The sequence below is a fragment of the Capricornis sumatraensis genome, chromosome 17, assembly GCF_032405125.1.
Source record: "Capricornis sumatraensis isolate serow.1 chromosome 17, serow.2, whole genome shotgun sequence".
NCBI lineage: Eukaryota > Metazoa > Chordata > Mammalia > Artiodactyla > Bovidae > Capricornis > Capricornis sumatraensis.
In genome coordinates this window covers 70,049,023-70,068,931 of record NC_091085.1, presented here as the reverse complement: position 1 = coordinate 70,068,931, position 19,909 = coordinate 70,049,023, and the positions used below count along the sequence as shown (strand labels likewise).

General features: G+C 45.3%; 2 protein-coding genes and 1 non-coding gene across 3 annotated transcripts in view; 1 reads left to right on the top strand and 2 right to left on the bottom strand.

The window, feature by feature from the left end:
- Nucleotides 1–2,399, top strand: part of ANKRD13A (ankyrin repeat domain 13A) — a 34,480-nt gene extending 32,081 nt beyond the window's left edge. Inside the window, exon 15 of the mRNA XM_068989685.1 lies at nucleotides 407–2,399. Within this exon, the coding sequence (XP_068845786.1) occupies nucleotides 407–602 (196 nt within the window). The 3' untranslated portion in view covers nucleotides 603–2,399. The remainder of the gene's footprint in view (nucleotides 1–406) is intronic.
- A 4,076-nt stretch (nucleotides 2,400–6,475) lies between these two features.
- C17H12orf76 (chromosome 17 C12orf76 homolog) lies at nucleotides 6,476–11,670 on the bottom strand. Its single transcript, XM_068989623.1, has 2 exons — nucleotides 11,538–11,670; nucleotides 6,476–7,655 (listed from the first exon to the last, which is right to left on the bottom strand). The coding sequence occupies exons 1-2, from the start codon at nucleotides 11,668–11,670 to the stop codon at nucleotides 7,570–7,572; spliced, it is 219 nt and encodes a 72-aa protein (XP_068845724.1). The 3' UTR covers nucleotides 6,476–7,569.
- Nucleotides 11,671–19,625: 7,955 nt separating this feature from the next.
- Nucleotides 19,626–19,698, bottom strand: TRNAE-CUC (transfer RNA glutamic acid (anticodon CUC)). The gene has a single exon. It is a non-coding gene; the product is annotated as a tRNA-Glu (tRNA).
- Nucleotides 19,699–19,909: the final 211 nt, after the last annotated feature.

Below are 19,909 nucleotides of genomic sequence, written 5' to 3'. Positions count from 1 at the left end.
CACTGGGGATCAGAGCCACGCCCTTGGCAGTGAAAGCTCGGAGTCCTAACCACCGGACCACTGGGGAGTTGCCAGATTATCCGTTTGAGGAGGAGTTAAACTGGAAAGACTCATTTTATGGAGCATCTTCCTATAGTCTGGGCACATATAAATACCTGTTGAAGAAGTTGGGATTTGCTTTAAAATAGATCCAAGCTCAATTCTAGCCCTGCCCTTAGAGGCTGGGTAATCTCGGGCAGGTGTGTACCAGTACCTGCAGCCCCAGTTAGGTGAAATTGATGGCCTCATGCATACTGAGTGGACAGGAAGCGCCTGGCACTGCAGGCACTGGGTCCCGGGCTGAGAAACATGGGTGTTGCTGGCCCGTGGGGGTGACTGTTTCTTCCCCTCTGTGGTTCTAATGCAGGGCCATCCAGGAGAGCCTCCTCAGCAGCTCCGAAGGCCTGGGCTCCGGCACCTCCAGTGAGACCAGCCGCTTTGACAGCGACCTGCAGCTGGCCATGGAGCTCTCCGCCAAAGAGCTGGAGGAGCGGGAGCTGCGGCTGCGCGAGGAGGAGGCGGAGCTGCAGCAAGTCCTCCAGCTGTCACTCACTGAGAAATAGGCCCACCTGCCTCCCGCCCCCTGTCTGCGCTCCCAGCTGAGGGACTGCGCCTGCGCGGGACTGCACCTCACCCGGGTGCAGCAGATGGCCCCTGTCCCCTGCTTTCTGCAGAGGTGCAGTGCCGGGGCTCCTCTGGGCCTACCCGCCACGCTCCCCGGTGAAGGGGCTGGGGTCCCGCCGCCCCTGAGCTCCAGGCATCAGGGGAGGAGAGCATCGTCACTTTCCATTAGCTCTGTTGGCTTGCAGGTCACGTTTTTTACTTACCAGCTTTAGATACAAACCCAGCCCCTCCTCCCACTGCCCCTCCCCCAAGGTTTGTAGATTGATTTTTATCAAGGAGTGATGATGAGTTCTTGCAGAGTCGGGTGCTTTCAGAGAGGAGAGCAGCAGCCTTTGCAGAGCGTGGTGTATGAGGACCTAGGAGACACTTCTTTACAGTTCACCAAAGAAACGGACCACCTGTGCCGATCTGCTCTTTAATTTTTACCTTGTACAGGGTTTCCAGGGCACCCTCACTGTTCCTAAGCCACCACCACCTTATTCCACCCCTCCCACCCCAGCTGAAGAGGAGATAAGTACAGGATCTATTTTAGATTTAGGGTTAACTATTTGCATCAAATTAAGATACACAGATGACAACAGAAGTTGCCTTAGCCTTAAAAATTACTGATAGTTTCAAACCACCTCACTCCTCTTCTTGTTGAGGAGGGGTCTGATTTGAATTTATAAAGGCAGTTCCTTTGAGAGCAGGATCCTCCAGGCTAAACCCAAGGCAGCTAATCCTGACCCTGAAGGAGCAGCTAGGACAGCCCGAGGATTGTTCTTGAAGTGGGCAGGCTGGCCAAAGGATCACCAAAGCAGGGGTGTGTTCCACGCCTTCTCTGGTTAGAGGTCTCCACCCAGAGGCCTGGGAAGACCCCACCACGTGCCCTGGGCACACTGGAGAGGAAGGGGGGGCTTGAAGTGAGCAAAGGAGCTACAGACAGAAGTCAGTGGCTCTGTACTCAAAAGGGAAAATGGTGAATCCACGTTGCTTTTTAGAGTTCAAATCAACGTCTTTCTGGATAAATATATTTTTTAACAGAATCTTTTTATTATTTTTAAAAGAGATAAAAGCGACTGCTCCCATCCGTAGCAATACAAGGTTATACATTTTAACCAGATTTTCTCAGGCCCTTTTTGGGATACCTTTAGTAGTTAACTATTTTGTCTAACCCTCCTGTAAATAACCATCACACAACATAAGAGGACCCTGGGGAATGCGGCCGAGGGCACCATCACTCCAGCCCGGCCCATGGATTCATTCCCACAGGCTGCACTGAAGTCCCCCAGTTAACAACATGCTCCTCTGTTTCGCGTCCGTTGCCTACCTGTTGCGCTGCTTTGGGGATGGGAAGGGAAACCAAAGCCCCCGTTCCAGTAAACGGCCGTGTGTACAGTTAACTGTTGCCAGCGAAATGTGCCCGGTCACAAAGAACTGGGCTTTTGATTCCATGTGACCATCTGCCTTTCTCTTCTTGGTCTGACCAAAATTCCTTCTCCGCACACGAGGCCAGTATATGCAGCATCACATCTGTCTTAGACACACAGCCTGGCGTTTTGTTTACTTAGCCTTTACCTCCAGCAAAGACGCGTCTTGGGAATGGCTGCATTTAGGCCATGTGTTTACTCACCGAGGTGAACAGAGGTAATTTCTGTGTTCGCATTCCATTGTTCTGCTTCCCCATGTCTTTGACTTTCTCCCGAGGAAGTCAGTTAAAAAGGGACTGAGCCTTGTGTCACCATCACAGCATTCTTCATATATGTGTTCACTCAAAATACAAATAAAGACAGCTTCCTTAGAGGGTGCTCGTACGATACACTGAATGCTTTCGAGTCTTTTTTCTCTCTCTCTCCACATTTTTCTAGACCCCTTCTGTTGCGTGTGTTATTGGAACATTAGAATGCCTCCCAGTCCTCAGTTGTGTGTGACTAAAGTTTCCTCACAAACGCAGATGACCTCAAAGAAGATGAGTTGAACTATGGCAATTTCAAATGGCTGCGGAGCCCTGAATGATGGAGTTGGCCTTCCCAGGTGCTAGTGGTAAAGAAATCGTCTGCCAGTGCCATGACTGATGGAGTTTAAAGTCCAAGCTAGACCCATGTCCAGATCTCTGTTCATTTCCAAGGCAAACCATGCAATAGCACGGTAATCCAAGTCTATGCCCTGACCAGTAATGCTGAAGCAGCTGAAACTTGACGGTTCTATGAAAACCTACAAGACTGTCTAGAACTAACACCCAAAAAAGATGTCCTTTTCATTATAGGGGACTGGAATGCAAAAGTAGGAAGTCAAGAAATATCTGGAGTAACAGGCAAATTTGGCCTTGGAGTACAGAATGAAGCAGGGCAAAGGCTAATAAGAGTTTTGCCAAGAGAATTCACTGGTCATAGCAAACACCAGATTCCAACAACACAAGAGAAGACTCTACACATGGACATCACCAGATGGTCAATAACGAAATCAGGTTGATCATAGTCTTTGCAGCCAAAGATGGAGAAGCTCTATACAGTCAGCAAAAACAAGACCAGGAGCTGACTGGCTCAGATCATGAACTCCTTATGGCCAAATTCAGACTTAAATTGAAGAAGGTAGGGAAAACCATTAGGCCATTCAGGTATAACCTAAATCCAATCCCTTATGATTATGTAGTGGAAGTGACAAATAGATTCAAGGGATTAGAGCTGATAGAGTGCCTGAAGAACTATGGACAGAGGTTTGTGACATTATTCAGGAGGCAGTGATCAAGACCATCCTCAAGAAAAATGCAAAAAGGCAAAATGGTTGTTTGAGGAGGCCTTACAGATAGCTGTGAAAAGAAGAGAAGCGAAAGGCAAAGGAGAAAAGGAAAAGATATACCCATCTGAATGCAGAGTTCCAAAGAATAACACGGAGAGAGAAGAAAGCCTTCCTCAGTGATCAATGCAAAGAAATAGAGGAAAACGCTAGCATGGGAAAGACTATAGAGATCTCTTCAAGAAAATTAGAGATACCAAGGGAAAAATTTATGCAAAGATGGGCACAATAAAGGACAGAAATGGTATGGACCTAACACAAGCAGAAGATATTAAGAAGAGGTGGCAAGAATACACAGAAGAACTATACAAAAAAGATCTTCATGACCCAGATAACCACAGTGATGTGATCACTCACCTAGAGCCAGATATCCTGGAATTCGAAGTCAAGTGGGCCTTAGGAAGCATCACTACGAACAATGCTAGTGGAGGTGATGGAATTCCAGTTGAACTATTTCAAATCCTAAAAGATGATGCTGTGAAAGTGCTGTATGCAATATGCCAGCAATTTTGGAAAACTTAGCAGTGGCCAAAGAACTAGAAAAGGTCAATTTTCATTCCAATTCCGAAGAAAGGCAATGCCAAAGAATGCTCAAACTACTGCACAAATGCACTCGTCTCACATGCTAGCAAAGTAATGCTCAAAATTCTCCAAGCCAGGCTTCAATAGTAAGTGAACCGTGAACTTCCAGATGTTCAAACTGGATTTAGAAAAAGCAGAGGAACCAGAGATCAAATTGCCAACATCCGCTGGATCATGGAAAAAGCAAGAGAGTTCCAGAAAAACATCTATTTCTGCTTTATTGACTACATCAAAGCCTCTGACTGTGGATCACAACAAACTGGAAAATTCTTAAAGAGATGGGAATACCAGACCATCCTACCTGCCTCCTGAGGAATCTGTATGCAGGTCAGGAAGCAACAGTTAGAACAGGACATGGAACAACAGACTGGTTCCAAATCGGGAAAGGAGTACGTCAAGGCTGTACATTGTCACCCTGCTTATTTAACTTATATGCAGCGTACATCATGAGAAATGTTGGACTGGATGAAGCACAAGCAGGAATCAAGACTGCCGGGAGAAATTTCAATAACCTTAGATATGCAGATGACACCACACTTACGGCAGAAAGCAAAGAACTAAAGAGCCTCTTGATGAAAGTGAAAGAGGAGAGTGAAAAAGTTGGCTTAAAACTCAACGTTCAGAAAACTAAGATCATGGCATCTGGTCCCATCACTTCATGGCAAATAGATGGAAAAACAATGGAAACAGTGACAGACTTTCTTTTCTTGGGCTCCATAATCACTGCAGATGGTGACTGCAGCCATGAAATTAAAAGATGCTTGCTCCTTGGAAGAAAAGTTATGACCAATCTAGACAGCATATTAAAAAGCAGTGATATTACTTTACCAACAAAGGTCCATCTAGTCAAAGCTATGGTTTTTCCAGTAGTCATGTATGGATGTGAGAGTTGGACTATAAAGAAAGCTGAGTGCCAAGGAATTGATGCTTTTGAATCGTGGTGCTGGAGAATACTCTTGGGAGTCCCTTGGACAGCAAGGAGATCAGACCAGTCCAACCTAAAGGAAATCAGTCTTGAATATTCATTGGAAGGACTGATGCTGAAGCTGAAACTCCAATACTTTGGCCACCTGATGCGAAGAACTGACTCCTTGGAAAAGACCCTGATGCTGGGAAAGATTGAAGGCTGGAGAAGGGGATGACAGAAGATGAGATAGTTGGATGGCATCACCGACTCGGTGGACATGAGTTTGAGTAAGCTCCAGGAGTTAGTGATGGACAGGGAGGCCTGGCATGCTGCAGTTCATGGGGGTCTCAGAGTCGGACACGACTGAGCAACTGAACTGAACTGAGACCCATGTCTAGAAATGAGTGTGGATTTACGATTGAGATCCTGCAAGGGAAAAATGTGTAATCGACTAATAAGACTCCAAGCCCCTATAATCCAAGCAACAACCTGCAAACTTCTTAGTCTCAACTTTAGAGGAAGTTAAGATCAGTATTTGCTAAAATAACCCATTTTTGTGTATGTTAGTATAATGTGTTTGCTGGGGGCGGGGGGGGGGTGTGTGTGTGGCAAGTAACCTGAGTACAGTTCAGCTTAGGGAACCTAGGGTTTGACCCCTGCCCCCTGCACCCCTGAAGCAGAAGGCCAGGAGAATAATTCCACTTGAAAACAGCAGCTGGGCATAAAAGTTTTCAGTTTATTTCTCTCTTGCTTCCAGAATTGATATTTTCTTTCACTTTTACTACTCTCTCATACTGAACAGATGGTAACACTGGGATGAAGATGCAGGCTGGGTTTTCCATAGAATGACTATGGCCAGTTTGTCTCAGAAAACCAAATATGATTGGTTTACCTGGCTGGTGATTACTGGGCAAAAGGCAGGGCACAAGGTTTATGAGTCTGATAAGTTTTTACTGTTTCCTTTTAAAATGCTAAAAATGAAAAAATAAAAAATAAAAAAAAATAAAATCTAAAAATGGCAATAAGTGTTTAGGCAGATAACAAAACATAGCATCCCAGATGATGTGGGGATGTGGGCTCCTGTGATCTGACTCTGTCCCTGCCGCTCAGAATCCCCACCACTCCGCCCTCCAGTCACAGGCCAGCAGTGGTGATCCCACTTTCGTCTATGTTAGTTTTCACATCACCTGATCCTCACTAGAATAAAGAAAGATAAAGTGTGTATATCACTGTTTTATAGATAAGAAAACTGAGGCTCTAAGAGAAGTCAAGCCTGTTTGTAACTGGAGCCGGAACAGGAATCCAGGTCTTCTGGCCCCTGACCCAGCTTGAGAGATTACTTAGGGCTCAGTTTTCTGAGTAGCTTGGAGCTCTACTTCACAGTGCCTCCTTAAGAGATTAAATCAGATTCCAACACACACACACCTGCATTTTAAATGCTTGTGAAATAATGACTAGGATAAAACATCACTTAAGATTTTACTTTAGTTTTAATGGGCATTTTGCTCAGAAGCACAGAACAGTGGACATGTCAGTGGCTCAGTCCAGGGTTACACACAAAATCGTTAGGTCAGTTATAGTATCCCACTTCAGTTACTTCACATTTAGTTCAGGTTTAAAAAAAAAAATCAGTGCTGTGCTAGAATGGAGCACAAAACAAGATAAGCGTTTTAATTTAAGTAACACAGATAAGCCTAGCACCCTTAAAATAAATACTGTTAAGAATGAAAGTATTTCCACGGGGGGATGTTCCAGTTCACCAACAGTGCAAATGAATAGCAGCATTTTCAAAGCTGAAATTAAATTGTGTAAACACTCACCTACTTGCCCCTTGGCCTTGACAGTGAATACGCACATCTGCTGCGCCCCGCACCCTCCCCACCCAGGGCGGAAAAGAGCGCCTGCTGAGAATCAGAAAGCTGCCCTGACTTCCAGGCCACGGGCTGGGAAGACTTAAGTGCAGGACAAGGAAGTCAACGTGTTTGAGATGGGCCAACTGCTATACTTCCGGTCGCCCCCAGAGCCTCCCAGCCCAAGGGTGCCGGTGGTCACAGGCCTACCTGGAGACCCTGACTTCAATGGAGGCATCTGAGCACAGAGCTCTATGCAGCGTGAGAAGTGGGGCGGGGGGGTACCGCTTATGTTCCCCACGGCGGACACTGCTTTGCAAATGGGGCATCGAGGCCACCTCTGGATAATTAAAAACATTTGTTATTCTTATCCCATTGTGACCAAATGATTCTTAAGTAGGGAATGTCAACAGGTCAAGTCTTCCTTAACAGTTTCAAACAAATTTTCCTATCCAGGGTGGTTTTTTCACCACTCACAAAGTTATGCTTTCTTTCTCGTGAGCACTCCATCTTTACGCTGAGCCCCGGAACTTCAGGTCTTACTCTCAACAAGCACAGCCAGATATAAGAAGAAACACTGAGAAGCAGACTCAGGGCCCAGTGCTTGCCTTCCAGCATTAGGATAAGACAACGGCTAGATGTTTTCTCTAAATTGTTCAGAATTTACCAACTGTCCAGACCAAAGATCATTTCCAAACAGTAACATTCTGATTCCAGCTTCTCCACTGACCCGCGTGCAACACAACTTATTCCATTCCCAGATGCTCGTGGAAGAACTTGCTTGCTCGGCTGTCACCGGCGCCGAATGGGCTTGTAGACGCAGAATGCCATGAGGATCACGGTCACCAGCAGGAGGCTGAAGATGGTTCCCATCAACACTACAAAAGGAAAACAGTTACCACCCAAGGGCAGCTCAAGTTCTCCAAGTCGTCCGCTGACAGCGACGTGCCCAATGCCACTTGGTACCAGGCACCGTGCCGGGTGTGGGGGAACCAGCCATGACAGACTGTGATGGAGGTGGACATTGCCTGGACAGAATGGTGATCCCCTGAAAATTGGGCTGGGAGGAGGGAGCAAAGCAAGAAAGGCGGGGAATGAAGCCGGGGAGAAAGCGAAGAGCCAGCTCACGCAGGGCCGTGTCGACTAGGAAGCTTAAAGAGAGGCTAATGGGCAAAAAGGGACATGATCTGACTTAGAAAAAAGATCCCTCTGGCTGCTGCGTGGAGAACGACCCCATTATAGGGGGACAAGAACAGAAGCAGGGAGCCCAACTATGTTTTTAAAGCCATTCATAAAGACTGGAGATTCAATAAGAATAATGTGCTTCAGTCTCTTGGGGCGTCTTGACAAGGGCTTTCTGGTCAAAGAAGCAATGAAACAACTTCATAAATCTATTATGTTTCTGAGTGAATTTCACATCAAAATTTTCTAAGTTGCTTAGGTGAGTAATGGAACCTATTGTTGTTACCCCACCCCCCACCCCCCCACCCTGCCCCCGCAGTGCAAGACTAGATATAAGGAGGTGGGATTTAACCTAACTAGCAACCTGCCGGAAGTGATGTGCAGCCCTCTTTGTGTGTGTATCCCAGAAACCTTGGGGGAAGCTCAAACTGAAGTTACCTTAACAAGTAAATGTACGTGTATGTGTTGGTAAGTAACCTGGGCTCTACCTGGGGCCTAATCATGCTTGGTCTCCAGACTGGTTACTGTTCCTCTGAACAAAACCAACAAGATTTGACCGAAGTTTTATTTAAATGAGTAATTTGAGCGTATCTTATCTACCCCACCCACACACTCACTGAACTGAGCTATTATTTAAAAACTGGCCATGTAGAGAGATCACCTTTCACTGGAGAGGGAGGGAGGGAGGATGAAGAAGGTGACCAAAACGGAAACTGCAAGAGGCCAGAGGGAAGTTTAAGGGTCTCTGTTAAACAAAACCTATCTCAAAATAGCCCTCATTACCTAAATACCTGCCCTCATTTTCGAAGTTCTGCATTCCACGAGTTTCTAAGGCTCTGTTTTTAATTGGACCTAAAGTTGTCTTATTCCATTTAAACCAATGTTTCCCTGCCCCCCCCCCCCAACCTGTTTTTGAAAAGGCTCAACAAAACCAAACCTCCCAGCAGGAATGCAGGGGACCAGAATTGGAGAATGTAAGTCTTCTTTAAAAAAGAAAAAAGAAGAGCTTAAACCCCAAGTTGTCAGGTACACAATAATCTGTTGGGATAGCTAACCTTATGGGCCTGGATAAACCTGCCACTCTTCATTTCCCAGGACCTGGGAGAACTTAAAGACCACTTGGTGGTGGCATTGTTTAGTCGCTAAGTCGTGTCTGACTCTTCTGTGACGCCATGGACTGTAGCCCACCAGGTTCATCTTTCCACGGCATTTCCCAGGGAAGAATACTGGGGTGGGTTGGCATTTCCATCCCAAGGGGATCTTCCTGACCCAGGGATCGAACCCACCTCTGTTGCATTAGCAGGTGGATTCTTTACCACTGAGCCACCTGGGAAGCCCTTAAGGCTACTTAGGGCCTTCCTTATGGTCACTTCCCCTTTTCAAGCCTCATTTCTACTCTGTAACATGGGGCAAATGAAACCCATCTCACAAGAGTGAGTTTCCTGAGGGCTAAAGATGAATGTCATTTAAACAGCGAATTTCAAGTGAAATGTTTTTGTACTGTTTTGGAACTATTCTAATACTGCTCTGTTTTTGTTTGTTTTTTAGCTTGAGTTAACACTGTCACATGGAATCTATTGTTTTAAACATAATATTAAAAGTGGCCAACATATTCTGAAAGAATTCTAAAATCTTAGCCTTGGAAGGCTCTCAAAGGACATCTGGTCCAGCTTTCCACTGAATGTGAATGTTTTTTCTACAATATTCCTGGCAGTCCCAACTCTTATTTTGAATACTTCTGTGTATTTGTTTGTCAACCAACCAAAATACTAGAAAATTTAAAAGCACCTCCACATCATGATTTTTTTTTTACTGTCAATTGTGTCTTACTCAAAACAAATTGCATTTTAGATCTCAAAAATTTTTTCATATTTTACATGAAAAGCGCTTAACACAGTGCCAGACAGATAATAAGCACATGATAAATGAAAGCCGTTATTATCACCAAGACAGGCAACACAGCACAGCAGTCAAGAACACATGGTTTGGGGTTTAGATTGTCTGGGTTCCCATCTACACTTACAGGCTACGTGACTTTACAGAAGTTACACAATCTCTGTCTGTTTCCTCTTCTGTAAAAATGGAGATACAAATTCCCACTGCATAGAACTGTCCAGGGGAGTGTTTCTCACAATCTGTGGTAAAGGACTAGTTTTTGTAACTTGTCTGTCCCAGTGCCACTACCTAGCCCTACTGGGCATGACTGACTAGCAGCTCCCACTACCTAGAAAGCATTCCCATTTACAGAGCTAGAAGTGGTTTTGAGTTGCTTGGATGTTGCAACAATGTCACACTTAAATTTCTAAATAATCTCAAGTGCTCTAAGACATCTCTTTGCAGATAACAAAGAGTCTGCAGACGTCACAGGGCTCTGCCACCACTCCTTGAATAGTACTGTTCTACACAACAGCAGTGGATTCTCAACCATGGGGATTTTGCCTCCAGTGGATATTTGGCAAGTGTCAGGATACATTTTGATTCTCTGAACTGAGAGTGGGGTGTCCTCCTGGCATCTAGTTGGTAAAGGCTGGGGATGCTGCTAAATATCTCAGAGTGCTCAGTGTGTGCTCAGAATAGTATGTCCACCACCCCACCACCCCGCCACTGCCCTTACCCCTCAAACAGAATCATCTGGTCCAACATGTCAGCAGCATCAGGATGAGAAATCCTGTTCTAAAGTATTAAGCAGGATGATGTATGGAAACCATGGAGCAAGTACAAGGTACTTGGGTACAAAGTGGTCGATACATGACAATGAACTCATGGAGAGTCAAGGTAATCCAGAAACAGTACCACATGGCAGCGTGGTAGATATACAGACCTACCAATGAAGTTCAGCACAAAAGACTTTTTAAAGTTTGCCAACCTTTGAGCTCCAGGGCCCCTTCCAAAGTCACGTACATCTATATGTATATATGTGTGTGTGCATTTTGATGACAGCCTCCCAAAAGGATGTTTCAAGCCCCAGAAAACTAAGGTTCTCCTACTGGCCTCCACCACTTCCTTTATTTACTTTTGGAACTCCTGCCCTTTGCAGTGGAAGAGCAGAGTTTTAACTACTGGGCGGCCAGAGAAGTCTGTCCACCTGGCTGGCCGTGTAAACTTGGGCAAATAACCTCACCTCTTTGAGTTTCACTTTCCTTATCTGTAAACCGTACCTTTCTCGTTAAGTTACTGTGAGGCTCAAATAAAATCGTGTATATAACGTGCCTAGTACAACACGGTACATAGGAAACGGTCAACAAATGTCAGTGATCATTATGGACTATGACTACTAGTCCTGTTAGGAAAGCCGAGGGGTGAGGTATATTCTGCGCCGTGTTGCCTAGCTCGGGCGCACACAGTCACAGAGGAGGGGAGCCAGAGTGTGACCTGGGTTATCCAGGGCATTCATGCAACCTGCACCTATCAAGCCCACAGTGGACCAAACCTTCCGCTCAGCCCCAGGCCTTCGGAGAGGGCTTGCACCAGCACCCGCTGCCCTCACACTGCCCACACCGTCCACACCGCGCGTGCCAGGCTCCGGCTGCCCGGAGCGGCGAAAGCACAGACCAGACCGCCGGCCCGCGGCCACTCACCCAGGTTCTGCCCACGCAGCACCGCATACGGCCGGCTCCGCTCTGGCGGCTCCACGGGTGTCGGGGCCTCCGCCTGTCCCAGCAGGAGGCTGTACAGTCCGAGGCAAAGCCACTGCCACACTGAACGCAGCATCTTCCCTGACAGTCGGTGGAAAGCTAGTCACTTCCGCCGGAAGCCCCGTCCCGTCTCCTCCCGCCTACCACCTTCTATCGCACCGGGAGAGCGTCATTGCCCGGGTAACTGTACTCCCCGGCCAGAGTTTAGCCCTCAGTAAGGTTCCTCGGGGATCCACGTTCCTCCAGGACTAACGTTTCCACCCGGCCCAATTTTCAGGAGATCACCGTTCCGTCAAGGCAATGTCCACCTCCATCACAGTTCCGTCCTGACCAACGTTCCCCCTTCCTTTGAGTTCCAGGTGCGCCCCCTTGTATGGAGGTTTCTTAGGTCCGTTTTGGACCTCTGGAAGGTGTTTTACGAATCCATGTATTTTCTTATTAAATCTTCACCACAGGCCTGAAAAAGAAAAGACACTATTCCTATTTTACAAATGCCACCTTCTCTGGGAGTTTTTACCTGGACATGGTTTTCTGAAACGCTAACCTTCCCACTCCTTCTCTATATATACTCCCTACTCTAACCTCTCTCATCCCCTCATAACCCCTTCCTGTTTACCTATACATTTAACCTACATTTTGTTATTTTGACTAAAAAAGTGCACAATGTTACAGTTGTGAGTTAAGTTTTATTTGGGGGCAAAACCAATACTTTGGCCATCTCATGCGAAGAGTTGACTCATTGGAAAAGACCCTGATGTTGGGAGGGATTGGGGGCAGGAGGAGAAGGGGACGACAGAGGATGAGATGGCTGGATGGCATCACCGACTCGATGGACATGAGTCTGAGTGAACTCCAGGAATTGGTGATGGACAGGGAGGCCTGGCGTGCTGTGATTCATTGGGTTGCAAAGAGTCGGACACGACTGAGTGAGTGAACTGAACTGAACTGAACTGAACTGAAGGACTATAGCCCAGGAGACAGACTCTTAGATATCTCTGAAGAACTCCTCTGAAATGGCAGGGGGCAAGTCGGTATAAATGTGATTGTTAGTGCAAGTTCGTGTGCCCAAGGGCACAATGAGGCCAAACAAACCGAAGCGTCAAGAGTTTGGAGCAGAGAAAGGCTTACTGCAGGGCTATTTAAGGAGACACATGTCTTATACCCTAAAAAGCCCCTCGCTACCCACAAGGGGTTCAGCAAAGCATTTTTAAAAGCCAGCTTGAGGTGGAGGCGGGGAGAGGGGGGTCACGGGTATGTGATCAGCTCATGCATAGTTCTCTGATTGGCTGATTGTGAGGGAACAGGGTAGTGTTACAGGGGTTAACTGTATCAGTCCTTAGTCTCCAGGAGGCCTGGGGCTATGTGCTTATGATCATCAAGAAGTTAACATTTTCCATTTGGTGGGGGAGTTTTCACATCCTTAAAACAAATGTGTGCAATTCTGGAAGTGTGCATCAAATACTATTATCTAAGTACTTTCAGTTCAGTTTAGTGGCTCAGTCGTGTCCAACTCTTTGTGACTCCATAAAGGGCAGCACGCCAAGCCTCCCTGTCCATCAGCAACTCCCGGAGTCCACCCAAACCCATGTTCATTGAGTCAGTGATGCCATCCAATCATCTCATCCTCCGTCGTCCCCTTCTTCTCCTGCCATCAATCTTTCCTAACATCAGGGTCTTTTCCAAAGAGTCAGCTCTTCACATCAGGTGGCCAAAATATTGGAGTTTCAGCTTCAACATCAGTCCTTCCAATGAACACCCTGGACTGATTTCCTTTAGGATGAACTGGTTGGATCTCCTTGCAGTCCAAGGGACTCTCAAGAATCTTCTCTAACACCACAGTTCAAAAGCATCAATTCTTCATCGCTCAGCTTTCTTTATAGTCCAACTCTCTCATCCATACATGACCACTGGAAAAACCATAGCCTTGACTAGATGGACCTTTATTGACAAAGTAATGTCTCTGCTTTTTAATATGCTGTCTAAGTTGGTCATAACTTTCCTTCTAAGGAGTAAGCATCTTTTAATTTCATGGCTGCAATCACCATCTGCAGTGATTTTGGAGCCCCCCAAAATAAAGTCAGCCACTGTTTCCACTGTTTCCCCATCTATTTGCCATGAAGTGATGGGACCAGATGCCATGATCTTCGTTTTCTGAATGTTGAACTTTAAGCCAAATTTTTCTCTCTCCTCTTTCACTTTCATCAAGGGTGCTTTAGTTCTTCTTCACTTTCTGCCATAGGATGGTGTCATCTGCATATCTGAGGTTATTGATATTTCTCCCGGCAGTCTTGATTTCAGCTTGTGTTTCATCCAGCCCAGCATTTCTCATGATATACTCTGCATATAAGTTAAATAAGCAGGGTGACAATGTACAGCCTTGACATACTCCTTTCCCGATTTGGAACCAGTCTGTTGTTCCATGTCCAGTTCTAACTGTTGCTTCCTGACCTGCATATAGGTTTCTCAAGAGGCAAGTCAGGTGGTCTGGTATTCCCATCTCTTTCAGAATTTTCCACAGTTTATTGTGATCCACGCAGTCAAAGCCTTAGGAGCTAAAGCAGAGGATATGGGGAAGGCCTGTCCTGGGAAGGCCTCACAGGGTCCAGCTCAGTTATAAGACTTTAACGAAGAGGGATCCATGCAGTCAAGCACACATTTTGGCAGAGGTTTACTGCTAGTCAGAAGGAGCTGGTGTCTCTATTAATGATGTTAGTGCTTTTATAGATTTAGGAAGATTCAAGGATTTGGGCTCATAAAGTATCCTAAAAAATATTTAACTATCTGAAGACCAGTTTTTCCCAGAGCACAAAGTGCCTCATTCCTGACCTCTGCCCTGAACTCCTTTCAGGGTGTGTTGAAAGTCACTGACTGCTCATGTGACTCATGAACTCATCCGTGTAAACACAGAAGGCAAGTGACAATTTTTAGTTCGCTTTGAGTACCTGCCACCCTCCTAGGATGTAAGGTTTATAGGGGCAGAGGTTTGTCATTGCTCACTGTTGTCCCAGAGTCTGGAAGGGTAGCATATTATGTTCTAGGAATGTTGGCTGAATAAATGAGGAAACAGCTTAGTTAAGTGTTTGGCCCAATGCTGCACAGAGTAAATGGCAGAGCTACACCTTGACTCAGGTATAGTTTGGAATCTTTTACTATTTGCCAAGAAGATGAAACTGAGAAATGGAATCTTTCCTGGCATATCAGTAAGCAAGGATGTCACAGTCACGAGCGACTGCAGCCCTCCGGCGTGAGTTCGTGAGCCCTAAGGGCACTGGGGGAGGGAGAAGAATCCCTGAGATCTGACAGCTATTGGGCTGCAGCCACTCCCTATGGTGAACCCCCAGGGAGCCGGGGATGTGAGCAACACTGTATACTGGCCCAGGATAGCTGACATGCATATGAAAGGAATGATTTCAGTGACCCCAGACTCTTCCATCTTTCCATACCTAGAAAAACACAGAATTCCTTAACTTGGGGTATCTGGTTTTCTTTAATTAATAATCATCTCTCGATGTTTGGACTACCTGCCCTTTGTTGTAAAACTTCTATATAACCTGACTCCTTCCCTCACCTCCTCAGAGCAGTTCTCTCAGGATTACTTGAGATGCTGTCTCCAGGGCTTGAAGTCCTAAATATTCCCACTGAATGAAACATAACTCTCAACTTTTAGGTTGTGGATATTTTTTTTCTTCAGTTGACAAAACCAACACAGAAGAAAGGAGGTCTGTGATGACTATAGAGATGAAAATGAAGTCGGATGGCATTAGCATCTAGCTCCAGACAACTAAGCTAGACTTTGCAGTCACTTAAGCTGATACATTTCTTTCTTTTTTTAAAAAAATTTTATTTTCTGGTTGCACCATGGAATCTTAGTTCCATGACCAGGGATCGAACCCACACTCCCTGCTTTGGAAACACAGTCTTAATCACTGGACTAGCAAGGAAGTCTTCTTTCTTTAATTTTTTTCTTTCATTTATTTGTCGAGTCAGGTGGCTGTGATTTTCATCCCAAAGGATCCCTATGTGGTAGACCTTCAAAACCCTGAGTTGAATAAGAAATATCTTATCCAACTATTTTTAGCACAGGATATGTCTGTTTCAGTTGTTGACCTGTCCTTTCAGCTGAGGTGGGACCCAGCCAGCTTTACTCTCACCTCCGCCCTCTCCTGTCCTTAATTCATTTCAGCACATGTTGACCTGAAACAGGAAATCCACCCATGACCTTCATGTTCTTTTAGACCTTTTTTTTTTTTTCTTACTTGGGCAGTTGGGATTACATTTTCAAAAAACCCCAGCAGCAGTTGAATGTCAAGGGGCTTTCCTGGTGATCCAATGGTTAAAACTCTGTGCTCCCAATGTAGGGGGCCCAGGTGCAATCCCTGGCCAGGGAACTAAGATCCCACAGGCCACTCAATGATGTTAAAAAAAAAAAGTGGAGTGCCAAATAATGATAAGAGACTGGCCTCCAAGAAAGTTATATATTATATCTAAAGTACAGCTGCAAATGTATATTTTCACCTACATTCACTGCAAGGAAGCAGCTGTGTTCTGTACCATCTGTCCCTTTTTGTTGTTAATCAAGTGTGCATTTTTCACAAACAGAAACATGCTTATGCTCCTGTGTCCTGGGACAGGGTGAAATTTAGCTTCATCGACATTCTAATTTTAAAACTATCAACTTCACAAATTTTACTCTCCATCAGTTTGAGTACATCTACTTCAAGCACTTTGAAAATCACCTCTTTTTTTTTGTTTGTTTGATGACGCAAGTCACAGTTCTACTTCACAGAACAATGTCACCCTGGTGGGGTGGGGGTGGTCTGTATAAAAGAACCTTCTCTTTTGTATAAGTGATCTTTAAAAGTTTGTGTTGAGACTCAGGAACTAACTCCTACAACCAGTAAACCATTTGGAACCTGTCACTAAACACTTACTTTCAATCAACAGGAAACAAACCTTCTCCTCTCCCCCTACCTCTAGTACACCACGAAACACACTATGTTCCATGTCTACAGACTTGCCTAATCTGGGCATTTCATGTAAGTGGACTCATACAGTATGCTTTTATTTATTTATCTTTGGACTAACTTCTCTCCCTTAGATACATGAAGCAGACATGCTTATGTTCACCTGGAGGCCTGTACAAAATCATTCATTGCAGAATCATTCTGAGTAACCACCATGGAAAATGACATGGGTTATAGTACGTAAGACACAGAGGAGGTAAACTTGGTTTGCTTATTCGTAGCATGTTAGATACTGAGCCAGCAATTCAAAATGAACTCTTGCTTCTCATAACAACCTCAATGAATTCAAAGACTATTCAGACATAGTATTCAGCCAAACACAAACGAGTGCAGACTTGTGTTTCCATTTATTTGACGTCGAAAGCAGAGAAATCTAAAATATGGTGATCATAGTCAGAATGGTGGGTTCCTACTGGGGGGGTTACTGACTGGAAAATGGTGAAAACCATCCTGTCGACGTCTTTCAGAAGTCCTGTATATTGATTTGGATGTTGGCCATACACACGTTGGGGCCTCCATGATAGCTCAGTTGGTAAAAAACCTGCCTGCAATGCAGGAGACCCTGGTTCAATTGCTGGGTCAGGAAGATCCCCTGGAGAAGGGATAGGCTACCCACTCCAGTATTCTTGGGCTTCCTTTGTGGCTCAACTGGTAAAGAATCTTCCTGCAATTTGGGAGACCTAGGTGCAACCCCTAGGTTGGGAAGGTTCCCTAGAGAAGGGAAAGGCTACCACTCCAGTATTCTAGCCTAGGGAATTCCATGGACGATATAGTCCATGGGATCACAAAGAGTCAGACACGACTGAGAGACGTTCACTTTCACTTTTCATAGACACATTTATATATACAAGAAGTCATCAAGCCGTATACTTAATATCTTAATATACTTAATATTTTTTTAAGTCAGTAAGACACTGAGGGTCACAGACTTAATTCATTAAATTCCCAGGGTACCAGCCTAGATGGCTACTTTCCCAGTTAAATTTGTATGAACTCCTTGCTCATCCAAGGCTGGTCCATGGAAGGGGAGTTAAATCTTGGCAGAGCCATCATGTGACAGTTGGTTTGGAATGTCCTAAGTTCTGAGCCAGCTTAGGGGTCAAACAGACCGCTGGTCACGTGGGGTGGTCACCTGGTCATCGGGAAAGCTCAGCGTGAGACAGCTGACAGTGTGAAGACGCTGGGGGAGGATGAACACATGGTTGTGCTTCCCCTGGTCCTTCAGAGGGGCTTCCTTCGGAGAAATCTGTCATGTTTGGGGTCAGGGATTAAGTCCTAGAGGTGGGGGGCTGGGTCAGGGTTTGAGCCATTATTTTGGCTCAAGACCTCCTCTGGGGTATCAACTCTCTCCTTGCAGAAACCCTGGGGCAGGATATTTTGAAAAAGGGAGAGAGGAGCCCTTGGTTCGTGAATAAGGCATCATCGGGAAGTCTTAGGAATTCAGGGATCTCTGTCCTCAAGGAACCAACTACGTTCCTGTCTCAGTTGCATCATACATCATGTGACTCTGGACGAGGCACTTAAAATCTCCAAATTTCAATGCTGTGAACTAGCAACCCACACCAGTACTCTTGCCTGGGAAATCCCATAGACAGAACTGGCGGGCTAGAGCCCGCGGAGTCACAAAGAGTCGGACACAACGACTAAATAACAACAACACGACATGGGCTACAGCCGCTGCACTGTCCCCTCCACAGGGCTGACACAGGGACTCATGGGAAACATTGAGATACATTCTCCATGAGCCTCAAAAGCACCCCTCCCATGCACAGGATGAAAAGTAAACACCCACCCTTACCTGTCCTATAGCCATCCAAGTCCTCTCTCTGGAGGCAAGCCTACCCAGTTTCTAGCTTTTTCTTCTGCACATTTATTGAGCAAGCGCTTAAAGAGGACTTCTGAAGTGCTCTTTCTTAATTTTTCCTTGTATTTAACTGTTTTAAGCCTCATACCACGATATTATAGGTTCTATTTAAGAACAGTGCAGAGAACTGTGGGGAGAAGTCAGTCCATCATCTTCCTGGGTTCATGCTGCTTCTAGAGGGATTTGAACCAGTGCCCATGTTCTCAGTTTATATTGTGCTGCCTTCCTATGCTGCCTCATCTAAATAAAGGTATCTGGTGGACTTCATGGTGGTCCAGTGGTTAAGACTCTGTGCTTTCAATGCAGGGGCGTGGGTTCGATCCCTGGTCAGGGGACTAAGATCCCACATGCCACATGGTGAGGCCAAAAGAAAAAATTAAAGGTATTTTATCCACAAAATCTCTCCCTTGAGTGTTTTAAGTGCACCCCAAACTGCAAGATCTTCTTAAAGCCCAACTTTGATTTAGGAGGCTCTGCTAGGCAGCTGGTCGGATAAGGGGATCAAAGGTTTAAACTGTGAATAATCTATCACTGACTTCCCTGTGCTCTTCTGCCATCAATATGCCAACAGCTGTCTTTGTTATAAATGCATTTCCTAGAATCTGGCCTGATGGAGACAAAAAGGAAACTTGATCCTCAGTTAAGAAGATACGCCCCTCACCCCCAGCAGTGGGTCAGAAAAGTGGGCATCCTGCCACACCCCAGGGTGCACCCCACAAACCAGTCAATTGAAGGTACTTTAGAAATTCAGTCTTTAAATAGACTGCAGAATAATGATAGAAGTTTATTTAGTATACTGTGTGTAAGAGAAAACTATAAAAATATTAAGCTATATTCCTTTTTTTCCATGTATGAAAATTTAAGTTTGCCAAGTTATTTGTGCCATGACCAGAAAAGTAAAGGTGTGTTTACAACTCAGGTTTGTTTACATGTAATAGTCAACCATGTCTGGATATTAATGTTTGAATGTTAGCTGATGGCTGAATATTAGCAGAAGTAGGTCTCTCCGTGAAACTGTGCAATCAGGTTTTTTTTTTTTAATTAATGGATGTTAGTATTTAAGGACAGGTTTTTTTGGGGAGAAGGGTTGTTTTATTTTTCATTTGGCTGTGCCAGCTCTTAGTTGCAGCATGTGGGATCTAGTTCCCTGACCAGGGATCAAACCTGGACCCCCTGCATTGAGAGCACAGAGTCTTATCCACTGGACCACCAGGGAAGTCCAGTCGTGGTTAAACAGCAGGATATCTGTAGTTTCAAAACTTCTATAATTGATTATATTTATGATGAAATGTTAGTCGAATGAATAAAATAGATTGTTTTGTCTGGAATTCAATCCAGTCCCCCAATAAAAGTGTGCTTGTAATCACCTACAAAATTCTAAACAACAGATGATCAATGTGGTAGCAGCCTATATGAATTCATGGAGG